Below are 14,146 nucleotides of genomic sequence, written 5' to 3'. Positions count from 1 at the left end.
ACCCAGGCAGAGCTGGAATCAAATCCAGACCTAAATTCAGTTGACATTATGTGGCGAGACTTGGAATTGATGTGGAAAATAAGGGTCTCCGTCCAGTCTAATGATATTGATGAATTTCAGTTGTAAAAAATTTTGTGGACAATGCATCCTTTTCCGTGTCACAATGATGCCAGTGTGGCGTTGTGTTGGTCCGTCACATAAAATTTCATCAAAATGGACATTTGAGATTGTAATAGACAAAGTTGATGGTACAAATATTCAATAATAATAGACAGAAAAAGGCTGGTAAAAGAAAATGTGCGCATTTTAAACTCTATTGGAATAATGGAGTGTGGAGTCAATCAAAAAACATTTTACAACTATGAAGAAAGTTGAAAGATATTTCTAAAAGTTGAAAGATATTTCTAAGGAAAGAATCTTAAAAAAAAAAGAATACTTTTTTTATGTAGTATTTTCTGTTTTTGTTTTTAAGTACTGAAAATCTGAGTCTATAGAAGCAAACATTATGTTAAACTCTTAAAGGGTTGGCTGCAATACAGGTCTTTCACGAAGGATCGGCTAACTGCTGCTCGTTCCGTTTTTACTGCAGAAGGTGCCGGATTCTGTCGCCATGGCACCCACGCCTCCTCCTCCTTTCCAGCATCAGCACCACCTTTATGACCGTGCTCGCGCGAGCTGCCGCATCTCCCGAGCTGTCTGCACGTTCGGCGTGCCATGTCATCACGCATGCGGAGCAGCTTTTCGGTTTGCAAACACTATTATTCACCCAAGTGTCGGAAGAGGGATGCAGAGAGAACAAATTCGGGTTAATCAAGATGAACATGGATAGAGTGATACGGTACGTGCGCGTGGTCTATAAGTGACGGCTCTGTGAGGCTTGGTGGGAAGCAGAGAGGTAAACACACTCTCACACACACACACAGAGAGAGAGAGAGAGAGAGAGAGAGAGACGCTCACACTAACACACGGTCTGTACGGGATGCCCGCGTGACTGCAGGGAGGAAAGAAGCGGAGGAAAAAGATGGGGTCTTGGTGGACCATAGCAAAAGCTCTTAAATTAAGTTAATTTTTTTTTATTTTATTTTTTTTTTTATCCGATATATCGTCTGATCCACCTGGCTGCTATTTTAAGACAGTTAGCAAATCTATGCTCAGATATTTCTCCTCATCTCTAAGTCGCCATAATTAGCCTCTGCTTCCCGGACGGACCGATATCATCTCCTCATCCCTTTACTGCTGTTTCCTCCTGTAGGATGATGATGATGATGATGATGATGATGAGCTGTGAGGTCGTCAGGTAGGGAGCGCACAAGTCGGGACGCCTTTCCTCATGACCGGGCGCACGCATGTCACCTCTGCTGCACGGAGCGCAAAACAGCGAGCGATCGTTGGCCGCTTTCTTTGGGACGGCTCGAGAACCTGCGGCCTGCTCGGGGCTCCGGTTATACCGCAATGCCACACGGGCCGAGATGAGGGAGAGGCTGAGGAGAGCCGGCGGGGAGGAGGAGGAGGAGGACGCGTCTGCAAGCCGCAAATGATTTGAAAAGGGAGGACTTAAAACCAGCCGAGTCGATGTTTTACTCGGCTTTAAAGTTGTGTTTTACTCGGACTGAACAGGAAAGTGGCACAAGGTGTACTCTGCGCTGCATGGACTGAGAGTACGCTGCGTCGACTCTAACTGTCTCAGCAGCAGCAGCAGCAGAGCTCAAACGTCAAGTGGGGTGAGTGCTGTGGTTGTGTAGAGGGGCTGCTCGATTCTCAGCTTTCTGCTGATCAAGTTCTTGGACTCACTGACCGGTCTGGACATTACGCAGGAACCATTGCACCTGCCAGGGGGTCAGCTTGATGCATGAATTGTAACACCGTTAACCCAGCATTTACACCAGTTCCTCCTCTGCTCTTCTGTGTTTCTGCCTACACAGTTTGTTATATGAACTCAGTGCACAAGTAAACATCTTCCCATCCTCCTCACTCACACACACACGCACGCACGCACACACACACACACATACACACATAGAGACAAGCCAACCATGCCTTCACCTTCAGACTCCAGCAGCGTGGCTTCTGCCTCTGGATCTTGCGGTTGGTCTGACAGTCGCAGAGGCATGTCAGGCAGGGGGCCCGGTGGGGCCCGTCTGCTGCTCTACCTGGGTTTGTGCCACCTGGGGCTGGGAGCCATGGTTCTGGCCTTCTCTTTCACCAGCATGGCCTTCACCTCATCCGCGCGCGTCCGGCAGTCCTGTCCATTCTGGGCTGGCTTCTTTGTGAGTATGACTGTAGCCAAAGCTTGTTAAACGAAACCAAGCTGACTGTAAGTTGTGCGTGTTTTATGTTTGCATTTGTCACCAGGTGGTGGCATCAGGGATAGTGGGAATAATCTCATGGAGAAGACCTCTAACACTGGTGGTATGTTTTTCACTGCATTTAAACAACTTTTCATCATAACTGGGGGGGAAAAAAAGAGTATTCAAACTTCTGGGAGTATTTCCCATTTTTTTCACATTACAAGCACCCAAAGGAGAACATGATCACAGAAGCAACAGAGATCCTGTGTGAGTGTGCGTGCGTGCGTGCGTGCGTGCGTGCGTGCGTGCGTGCGTGCGTGCGTGCGTGTGTGTGTGTGTTGACAGAGAAAATATTATGCTACGCAAAATGTTATGTATGAATGCATGAGGCAGCATAAGGTCAAGGAAGCTTGTCAGAGTCGACTGAAGAAAGATTGAGCTAATTAAAGGACAATCATGTTTTTAGGGAAATACAGGGAAAACCTACAAAGACTTTAAGGGTGAGCATGAGAGTGATTGACAGCGCTAAGACCCTCCCCCTGATTTTGATTGTTTCTCACTGAATGGTGTATTTCTGCAGCTACCACAGGAAGAAGGCAGAGGGACTCATCCATCCATCCATCCATCCATCCATCCATCCATCCACCATCCATCCACCATCCATCCATCCATCCATCCATCCATCCATCCATTTTCTTTACACCCTTGTCCTTTAGTGGGGTCGGGAGGGTTGCTGGTGCGCAGAGGGGCTCAATTTTTCTTATATATTGTTGATCTTATACTATCACGACATAATGATAATTTTATTTAAAACAAAAACATTTTTCATAAAAGCTACATACTGCAGCTTTAAATGTGCTGCATAATGTATTAATTCATTATGCAGGATAATTAATCCAGTTTAGAAACCATCACAATGATTTGAAATGCATAATGTTTTAGTGGGACACTCTACCAAAGAGTCAGTTAAGCTTTAATATATTGAAAAAAAATAACATGTAGCCTAACATGCAGTTAGGCTTACTGCATGTTAGGCTTACAAAAGGATGTTTTCTTTCTTCACCTTTCCACTGACTGTTTCATCCTCTTTGTAAAATAAACAGTGAAATTTGGTTTTGTGTCCTTTAGCGTCATCTGTTCTCCTTGCCTGGTCGCAGGCAGTTTTAATAACCCACTCTAAATTAAGCATGGCCTCCGCATCCCTCCACAGGTGTCACTGTTCATGTTGCTGTCTGCAGTGTGTGTGATCCTCAGCCTGGCCGGCTCAATGCTCTCGTGTCAGAACGCACAGATGGTCAAGTCAATGAACACCTGCCAGGTATGTCAGAACTGCCGTCTTCCTTGTGCTGAAATGTCCTTCCAAGCAGATGCATTAGGAATGAGCCAGGAATAATTTGAATAATGTGAAAGAGCTCCAATCGGTGCATTACTGTGATTCACTCTGTATGATAATGTGTGTAGGTGGAGAATGGTCTCTGTGTGTGCTGTGCAGGCAATACAGCCTGCTCCATGGCGGAAGAGGATACCCTGGTTCTGTCCAAGAATGGTGACTGTCACTCATTCAAACATCAGCTAAAGGTAAGCACTGTACTCTGCACATTTATTCCTGGCAAAAGTGTGTGTGTGGGGGGGGGGAAAGCTTAAAATAAAAATATGTATTCCAGCATAAAAATAGACTGTGTTTTAGTCTTATATAATATATGAAAAATATTGGACCTCGTAGTGAGACAGATATTTGTTGCACACTTTCTCTGGATCATCTGGAATATTGGAGCCTCTTCTATGTTCTCTTAACCTCTGCTCACCCAGGAGAGAGTTTTGTGCTCTGTCTCTTAATATTTCAAAGATGTCCCAGTCGATTACGGTTTCCTCCGACCGAAGCTGACAGTTCCAGTTAAACTCCCAGTAGCATTTGAGATGTTGGGGAAGAAATCATTTTTTCCCCTTCTTGGTGCAGCTTTGCTTGTCACAATTTTTGTTTCAAACTTACTTGTTGTTCTCACTGACTATATGGACAAGTAATTTTTTTGCAGCATAATTGTAATTTCACGCTTTCTCGTCTTTCCAATTTTTAAGCTTGACTGAGAGAAATGATCATATGCATAATGTCTATTGCATCATAACAATATCCTATGGAAACAGAAAGACATGAATTACTTATTAGGAAAGTTTTTTAAAAAAGTGTCTTCTTAACATTTATAAAACATTTTCAGTGTTAACTACATATTATTTGTTTTGGGGGTATTTACACATATTTACCAATGTTCCAAAAATAGCTTAGCACCCTACAAAATCGCCCTGACATAGGAAACATATGTAAGCATAAAGTGTTACATTTTAAATGTTATATAGCAGACGAATTACCCAAAAAAATGTTTGAGTTGAGATTTTTATGAATGCCGTTTGTTTGTGCAGGACCTCCTGTTCAGTGCGTGTGGTCTCAGCATTCTCTCCACCATCATTTGTACGCTGTCCACTGTGACTTGCAGTATCCACATATTCTCCTTGGATCTTGTGCACCTGGTGAGCGCGCCGACGCAGCACATTTCACTTAAGTGGCTGATCTTTTTTTTTTTTTTTTTACGATGCAGCAGAGTCACATCCGGAATTCAAGGTATCGGTTTTAAACACAAACGAAACCTTAATGCATCCTCTGTGGTTACCGCTCAGCTCGCCCCTCATCGCTCCCGCTCAGTCAACCCAGAATGCACCACTCCGCAAGACGCTTTCCTGACCAACATCATGGACTTTGAGGAGTTTGTGCCCCCCATCCCTCCTCCTCCCTACTACCCGCCTGAATACACCTGCAGCTCAGAGACAGACGCTCAGAGGTGCTACAGTACTTTTGTGATATTGTCAATCTGTGTGTTCTGTAATAGCCATTGTGTTTATAATGTAACACACACCTTTAAAGAATGATTAACGTGTTTGCATCAACATCCAGCATCACCTATAATGGTTCCATGGAGAGTCCTGTCCCGTTGTACCCCACTGACTGCCCTCCTCCCTATGAAGCTGTGATGGGCCAAAGAGCTGCAAGCCAGGTGAGCCGCTGGGTACACGCAGACATTTGCCCAGAATTACTTCTGCTACGGATATTTAGGGAAGAAAACATTACCTAATTTTGACAAGAACAAAAGTTAGCAGATGAAATGGATTTAAATAACAGTGATGCTGGTGCATGATAGAGCAACGAATGAGCTTACTGGGAACTCTGATCGATCTTCACAGTAGCTTTGAAGGAATTACCCCAGTACTTTCTGCAACTTTCTTGAAACTAACTGGGTATTTTCCAGCAACTTACTAGATACTTCCCTGGAGCCTATAGTGAACTAACCAGACACTTTCCTGGAATGTCCCTGGAACTCAAAGACTTACCAGGTCATAGAACTTACCAAGTACTTCCCAGAACTTTTTTTTTAGCTTACTCCTTACTTTTTTCTAGGATTGTATCAGGTACTTTATCACATTTATTAGATAACTTTCAGAACTTTGTCTTGTAATTTACTGAGTACTTCACAGGTTCTTCCCTGGAATCTATTTGTCACTTTGCAGGAACTTGTAAGGCAACTTCAGGAACTTACTTGGGACTTTAAAAAAAATTGTATGTACTTTCCTGAACCTGCAGTGTACTTTCCTAAACTATGGGAAAGTGCCATGTAAAATCCTTGAAGATACATCTTAAGTCACTTCCTTATAAAACCCACTTCCTGAAAGTGTCCAGTAAGTTATACAAAATACCTACAAGACAAACTCCCTGGTTTAAACATGCAGAAAACAATGACTTAAGACTAAAGAGTGGGAGTAATTGGATTTGGCCTGTTTAGATTTAGTTTTAGAAATGAATGATAATCCATTTACTTCTTATGCCGATTAAGATGAACAACAATTTTCTCCCCCCAAAAAAGCTCATAAGACAAAGAAAACTGTGATGGCAATCATGTAAGACTGAATTTCACAAATGAAGTGAAAATAATAATATTTTTTGCTCAATTAAAATAATGTTTTATGCATTAGCTTTTAGGAAAACGGTACATTTAAATATTCAGAATAACAGAGATGTGACTGGGCAGTGCTAAGCTTCTGTACGTCACTCTGCAGCATCTTTCTTCATTTTGTGTAATACATCCTTTGACTGTCCTGATCCTTGTCTCTTGTGATTGTCAAGGCAACCGTGTTTGACGTCCATGGTACTGAGCTGTCTGGAGAGAGAGGGACCTCTACAGCCTTTAGCGGAGAAGGTGCAAAAACTGTCCATCCATGTCTGTCTGTCATGTTGTGTCAAGTGTGTATGTAGGTAAATCGAGTCGTGTAGTTGCATTCAAGATGTAAATGAAGACAAAACGTTAAAGAAAAACAGTGAAAGCCCATTATAAGCTAGAAATGGCTCTTTTGCTATTTTGATATTCAAACAGCAACCAATAAAAATCCAAAATCAAAATCAATAGAAGCGCAAGATTATGTTGCTCTCATGCAGTGGGTACAGGAAGTTTTCAGACCCCTTTAAAATTTTCACTCTGTCTTTCATTGGAGCCATTTACTAAAATAATAATGATATTTAAAAAAAGCTCAAATGATTTCTTATGAATGTACACTGGTCATACCATCTAGACAGAAAAATGTAGAAATGTTTGTAAATTTATTAAAAAGAAATATGAAATATGACATGGTCATAAGTATTAAATTGTATAAAAATTGTATACCTGGGCTCAGAGAGATGCTCAAAAATAAAATCTCTCCTCGCCTTTTAGCTTTCTAGCAGATACCTGGAAGATTGGAGGCAAAACTAAACTGTATCACCATTAAGAATTTAACCCAACGAAACCCAAAGCCCCAGTTCTTTGAGGAGAATTAAGCACAGAGCATGACGCTGCCACCACCATGTTTTACTATGGATGTCATGATGATGCTCAGTATTGTTTTTGAGTCAACTTTTTTAACTTTTTGGAGTCATTGTCCAATACAACAATGACCATAGCACATTCTCCTACAATTTCAAACTGAGCTAGATGCTTTTTCTTTAAGGAAAATGCTTCTGCTCCATTTCCTAGACATCAAACCACCAAGCAGCCAAGTCTCATTAAAACCACTTAAACTCAAGAACATCATCTCAGATGTGGGGTGGGGAAATCAGAAGCAAGCAGGGCTGGCCACTGGTTCTGCATTTTCACCTTTAATAGATGACTCTCCTCATTGTGCTGTGGAATATAAATAATAATGTGTAACGTTTTGTTTCTGTATAACCCCAATGTAAAATGTGCCTTTAGCTTCTTCAGCTAACAGTTGGAAATGTGAGATATATTATTACTTCTGGTTAAGGACAATTTAAAAATGAAACATAAAGCTGCTTCAGTAATAGTACAAACTATGACTGGCATTTAATATTTTTTTCTTAACTGGGAATGTTATTTAGGTTAATGGTTATTAATATTTAGAAAGTAATTTAGTGTTAAATTATTTAATATATCATCACTCAAAAATAAAGGTGAAGATTTAGATGAAATCTGCAGTTTTATGTAGATACATTTGAGAAACTGGTAAGAAATGTCAAACAAGATGGCACATTTAATATTGTAAAACCTGACTGAACATTCAAGGGTTTTCCTGAATAATAAAGAAAAACATATTGTTTTTTCTTGTTAGTATCTATGGATAGTGGTTCTCTGTTAATGTCAGAGATTGTGGACATCCCTGATGATTCCTCCCCGTCTGAAGACTCCTGTTTGATGGAGGTTGGGATTAGGAGCCACGGGGGCAACAGGACCTGTGCTGACAGGGGCGACAGCTTCTTCCGCGGTCCACAGTGTCAAACACCGGAGAGCCCGCTGGCAGGAGGGCCGAGGGCAAGACGGTTCCTCAGAGGGGAACGGTCTAATTCCTGCTCCTCGCCTAGCACAGCTACCAATACATACAGGTGAGAAAAAGCTCCAAAAAGTTCAAATTCCTCCTTAAGTTTTGAGGAGAAATTTTAACTCTCCCAGTCCGTTTTCCAGGTCTCCTGTGCTGCACCGCCAGGCTGTGTTAGCTAGCAGCTGTTCCCAGCTGGAAGCAATAGGAAACTCACCAAATCAACAGCAACGTTTCATCCCAGAGATTCAGGTGAACCTCACCGACCCCTCAAACCAGGAAGCTGCCCCGGCCTCATCTGTTCCCCCTCCATCGTCTTCCTCAGCAGCCTGTGAGCACGGGAACGGACTGCTCCCTCCTCACGGGGCCCTTTACCTCCGACGAAGGGCTGAGAGAAGTGACAAGCATGGAGGGACCGTTAGAAGACAGAGTGAAGGCTTTTTACGCCTTGTGCGGTCGCACAGTGAGCCAGGCCTCGGCTCTTCAACAGACACAGGTGAGGCGAGCATTAGCGAGAAAACATTTACTCCAATTTTACAGTGAGGACAAAAATATGCTTTTTTTCCCCCCCCTTTTTTGTTCCAGTTGACTTTGGGTCCGGAGGCAGCAAGGCATCTACAGACACAGGTAAGAGCTTATATCCAGAGGAAAATCTCCTGTTCTACCACATCCTAAAGGTGCCCTATTGGATCAGGTTCTGGCGGCTGTGGAGGCCACAGTCATTGTCATGTTCAAAGCAGGTTGAGATGATTTGACCTTGGTAACATGAGATGGATCCGTGCTTTCATGTTATTTATGGTCAATTCTGACTCCACCATCTGAATGTCACAGCTGAAATTGAAACTCATCAGACCAGAGAATGCTTTTTTCAATCTGTTATTATCTGATTTTTGCGAGCTTAGCTAACAGTAGTGGTAACTGGTGTGGTCTTCTGCTGCTGCATCTTCCCACTTTCCTTTGACCTCTGATACAAACAAGACTGTTCTTCTCCATACATTTCCTGCCCAGTGGTTTTTTTTTTTTTAAATCTTTTTCAGACCATTTTCTGATGGTTTTGAGTGAAACTCCTACAATATCAGTTTCTAAAATACTCAGACCAGCCTATCTGGCGTCAACAACCACGCAACGTTTAAAGTCTCCCATGTTCGCTTTGAATCATAACAAGTCAAAGTGAACTTGACTTATTAAGTTCACTTTGCTTTTGTAAGTTTATTAATCGTACAAAAACGCATAAACAGACACTCTTCTTACCACTGCTTAGGATACCTTCCTGACTATAAGTAAGAAAATGATCGTGTATTAAACACACAGTCTTAAAGTTGAGGGAAGAGACAAATCTTTTGGCGTAATTTGGCAATGAAGAAATGCTTAGGAAATAAAATCATAATCAGAGGTCCTGAATAAAAATTTTAAAAAATAATAGAAAAATACTCTCTTCAACGTGTCTTTAATGCACTGAGTCACAGCTATGTAATTGGTTGTTTCATCAATTGCCTTAACAAGCAATTGAACTGGTGTACCTGGTAAATATGAAGGCGAGTGCGCACTCTCATTGTAGAACGTAACACCTACAATTTCTGTCCTTTTTTTCGACTTCAAAGCTCCATCTTCCGAAGCGTGTTTGTTGCCTCGCTCTTCTGTGGCTCCTCCTTCTGCTCTGCCAAGTAAAGGTGGCATTAAGACAGCAGCCACAAGTGTGCAAATCCCCCCTAAACCTGCACCCACCTCACCTATATGCATACCTAAAGACTGCCACCGCTCTCTAGGAGACCTGAAGGTAAATCAGGTATCTCTTACGTACCAAAAGTGAAGAAAAAAAAAAACACTAAGCTCTGACATTATTATTTTCCTTGCTTTTTTTTTTTTTTTTTTTTTTTTTTTAAGGTTACCCGAGTTCTGGTGGCTCGCTTCCTGCAGCGCTCCAAACGTAACCTGGGGCCACCCTCTGAGCATGCTGGGAGCACAGGACAGGGGCCAAAGAGGAGAAGTGGAGTTGAGACGGTTGGCTCTAACCACCTGTCTTCTGAGCAAGTATGACACCCAAACTCCAACCCAATTTTAGCACTTGTTCAGCATCTCCAGCCTCCAGATCATCTACAGATTTATTAAATTACCTCCAGGTGTCGCGGACCCCTTGGAGCACCAGCCGCGGACACCCCAACGTTCACTCCCATCACCCTCACCGCCGGGGACATCACCACTCCCATAGCGACAGTAGACACAACCGGCACTACAGCAGTCGAGCGCCAGAAGGGATCCACCTGCGCAGCTGTGGAGATCTGAGCTCCTCCACTTCGTCGTTGCGTCGATTGATGGCGCCTCATGCGCCTCACGGGTCATCTGGAGCTCTCTATTCAGAGTCTGCGCTGTGACGAGGAAAGGAGGGCGGAGGATGAAAGAGGAAGACAAGACAGCACGATTTTGGCAAACGTGAAAACATTCAGAATTTATTTTTCAAAAGTCTTCCCCCCTTTTTCTCTTCGTCGCCTCCATTTCCAGAGGTCAGCTGTGAAAACGACTTTACTTCAGAGGTGCTTCTGATAGACTGAACGTCAGCGCAGAGCTCCGGCTTTCTTTACGAACAAGGAGAACGATGATCAGAAGAGAATGACCATTTACAGTACAATTGCATTTATGGGTTCCAATTTGTTTCTCATCTTTTTTTTTCTACATTGCTGTTAGACCACTTCTTTGCTCAGGTGACGAGAATGAGGAAATCTGTATTTTTGTCTTCCATATATATTAAGAGAAGTACCACCAAAAGCAGTCAGCTGAATACAGTGTCCCTCAAAAGTATTCATACCTTGGACTCCAATAATTCTTTTTTATAGTGTACTATTAATCAGTGCCTCTAAGTCAGCACTTTGTAGGTCTGCCTTTTACTGAAATTGTAGCTTCCCCACTGATTGTTGCAAAATTGCCCAAATTTAGTCAAATTGGATGTGGAGAATTTGTGAAATCCTGCGAACACTTCCTATTTTTGAGGCCTTTGCAGAGCAGAACATAGATAATGTTTACTGATTGTGGATAAATAAACTGTTAGCTTATCAGTGTTAGGATTTTCTGGCCTTGGGTTTATAGAAACGATAAATTACAGATAAGAAATTCTCTATCCAGCTACTGGAACAAAATTAAACATGTTTGAAAAAAAAATAAAATCACAAATTGGCCTATATGTGTTGTTTTGGCAAATAAACAAGTGGAAGACGTTTCTTAATTACTTTACCAGAATGTCCTAATGCCCCCTTAAAACATTTTCTTCTGCTGTAAACAACATACAACACCAAATAAATCTACTGTCATGGAGAGCCTCAATGCATGGCACTAGAAGGCGATCCAGTTGTTTTTTTGTTTTTCTTTCAAACTCATTCTTGTGAACAGTGATGCTGCTATAATGATAAATTTACAACATATCATTCAGCTCTACTTACTGCTGACTTACGTTGGACTCTATTCACTAATTAAATGACTTCTGAAGGCAAACAGTTGAACTGCACTATAATTAGGGGTATGACTATAACTGTTCAACACATTTTTCAGATTTTTATTTGTAAGAACGTTTGGAAGCCATGCATCGTTTACCTCCTATGTCACAATCATACACTAGTTAGTCTCGGGTCTTTCACATAATAGTCACAGAAAATTCATAAAATTTCATGTCGTAACAAGACAAAATATGAAAAATGTAAATGGGGTGTGAATACTTTTGGAAGCCTCTATTTAATGTACCATAAGATGCACCAGTGAGTTTGCACTTGAGGACAAATGCTGTTACAAAGAAGATCCTAAAGCAGCTTTATTTTACTCTTCCCTCCCACTCCCTCTTTATTTTAAGTTATTTTTTGCCAATTTGGCAGCGTTCCTTACAGAGACACCAATGGCCGCCACAGACATGACTCCAGTGGTTGAATTGTACCACGGTGCGTGTAATATGCACACAAAATGGTGCATGTGTTTTGCTACAGCTGCAATACTGCGGGAACCTTGTGCATTTGATTCTGCCTGTCCACGTAACTAAGTAACAATTGCTCCGAATGTCTTTATCTGCATGTTTGCTTCTTTATTCTGTTTCTCCTCCTGCACACAGGACCTGCAATGCAGCCAGTTGAAATGTTGGTGGAGGTCAGGGACAAAGTCACCTGCCAGGTGGCTCCACACGCGCCTCTGGACCTTGGCTACAGGAGGACGATCCTTGTCAGATGCGAACTGCTTTGAGAGGCTCCTGCAGCAAATTTATCATGAAGTTCTGGATACGCACTGTGTGTTGTTACATTTCGGCTGTACAGTGGTTGTTTAAAGATGATTAAATGAAAAAGAAAAAAAAGCTCTAGAAGTGTATAAACACATTTATATCAGACTGAATTTTTAAGCTGGATACATTGACGTCAGCGAAGGCACATTTTGGGAACGTACAAGAATGCATCTACACTAGCAAACACAAAAACACAGACACACTCGGAAAGGCAATGGGATTTGTTTCTACCTCCTGTCTTGCATTAAATTTTATTCATTTAAAGAAACATCTGTATTGCAGGCCCACTTGGCTAAAACCTTTCACTCTGAATGATAAATGTACACTAAATATGACACTTATTTGAAATTTAAATGCAGCGTGGATAGAAAAACTTTTATTGCAAGTTATGTACTTAAATATATGAAATAAATAATAGAAATAAAAATTAAAAATTTGCTGTTGTTTAAGTGTTATGAAAGATAGTAATTTTTTAAGACACCTGCAGTGAAACTCATGTTTGTCGCATTTATTGGTACGTTCATAAGCTCACCGTCGTCATGGTGAACAGCTTTACAGTCAGACGAAACACAGTTACTTAATTTGTATCTTTGGACAAATTAAGGAGAGGCTTTCAGTTCTTTAAATCATTGAAGAGCATGGTGGTGGCTGCATCATGCTGAGGGTCTGTTTTGCTGCCTGTAGTGCTGATGCATTTTACAATGCAGGTGGAACAATATAGAAGCAGAACCTAGTTGGCTGAAAAATTGCTTAGCGACAGATAAATCCAGCTAATATTGAGTTTCTAGAGTGGTTCTGAACGCCAGGTCTGTGTTAAATGGTGTTTCAGCAAATAGAAGTGTAGGAGTGTCTGTATGCACAATTCTGACCGTGTGCGTATCAGAAAACAAATTCAAATGAAGTATGCTAGTCTTGTTTTTTTTTTTTTAAATCCTCTAAGTCAACTCTGAAAAAAGATGAGTTCAAGTCAAACCTTAAAGCTGAAATATAATGACATTCCTGCCCAAACGGCTGACCAGAGCTGTAGGAGATTGCACACTAATATTTAAAATGTGGCATGGTCAAAGTCAGATTTAAGAAAGAAATTAAAACTAATATCCAAGTTTAAGAAAAAGTTACAGGATGAAATATATGTAAAACTTAAGGTTTAAAGGCAAATATTGGTCAGATTCAGTCGGGGAACTATTCATGGCACAACACCAGAGTTCTTCTTAATGATTTATATTAGCTTGACATGACCTTTATAGCTCTGGATTTGTACAACAATTTATAGTTAAATAGCATAAAGCATAATTAATTTAACCTACATGATAAATCCCTTTGGGTTGGAGATCTCTTCTGCTAGAATGAACTCCGTAAAAGGTTGTCAACACTATCATAATAATTGCAGGTACAAAAGAGAAATTACAAACATAGAAATTTTATCAGTTCATATCTGATCAATAATTTGGAAAGTAACATTAAGCATTCTAACTAAATGAAGAGTTTCTGCAGAAAAAAGCCAAAATAAGATTTAGAAAGCCAAAATTATGCACCGTTTTTATATATTTAGGAGTTTACTTTTCCCTTGGGAGACTGACATAAAATTAATTAATAATTGAATTAATAAACATTTGGAGCCTCTGTTCAACTATAAAGCTCTTAGGATTTGGAAGTATCATGTAACACTAAAAAGTAATTGGGAGTAAGGCTTATTTAATTTAATTTTTTATTATTATTTTTTTGCCTCCTCACTCTCGGTTAAAAACATCATAGATTT

At 41.1% G+C, this 14,146-nt stretch overlaps 1 protein-coding gene across 1 annotated transcript; it reads left to right on the top strand.

The window, feature by feature from the left end:
• The first annotated feature begins 2,033 nt into the window (after nt 1-2,033).
• On the top strand, nt 2,034-11,463 carry entrep3 (endosomal transmembrane epsin interactor 3). The gene is made up of 14 exons (XM_088013820.1): nt 2,034-2,267; nt 2,353-2,409; nt 3,499-3,606; nt 3,750-3,866; nt 4,704-4,811; nt 4,959-5,119; nt 5,233-5,332; nt 6,457-6,529; nt 7,932-8,202; nt 8,282-8,631; nt 8,721-8,762; nt 9,737-9,912; nt 10,020-10,166; nt 10,256-11,463. The coding sequence occupies exons 1-14, from the start codon at nt 2,034-2,036 to the stop codon at nt 10,505-10,507; spliced, it is 2,196 nt and encodes a 731-aa protein (XP_087869946.1). The 3' UTR covers nt 10,508-11,463.
• The last annotated feature ends 2,683 nt before the right edge of the window (nt 11,464-14,146 follow it).

This window comes from Poecilia mexicana, unplaced genomic scaffold (assembly GCF_051168715.1).
Source record: "Poecilia mexicana isolate PSO_F unplaced genomic scaffold, ASM5116871v1 scaffold_16, whole genome shotgun sequence".
Lineage (NCBI taxonomy): Eukaryota > Metazoa > Chordata > Actinopteri > Cyprinodontiformes > Poeciliidae > Poecilia > Poecilia mexicana.
This window is presented reverse-complemented; position numbering and strand designations above follow the sequence as displayed.

Bases quoted from the DNA above. Each gene is read 5' to 3' on its own strand.
- entrep3 (XM_088013820.1), top strand. From the start codon at position 2,034: ATGCCTTCACCTTCAGACTCCAGCAGCGTGGCTTCTGCCTCTGGATCT. The intron at 8,203-8,281 runs GTGAGAAAAAGC...TCCGTTTTCCAG, and splicing joins ACAGCTACCAATACATACAG to GTCTCCTGTGCTGCACCGCC. The intron at 8,632-8,720 runs GTGAGGCGAGCA...TTTTTGTTCCAG, and splicing joins CGGCTCTTCAACAGACACAG to TTGACTTTGGGTCCGGAGGC.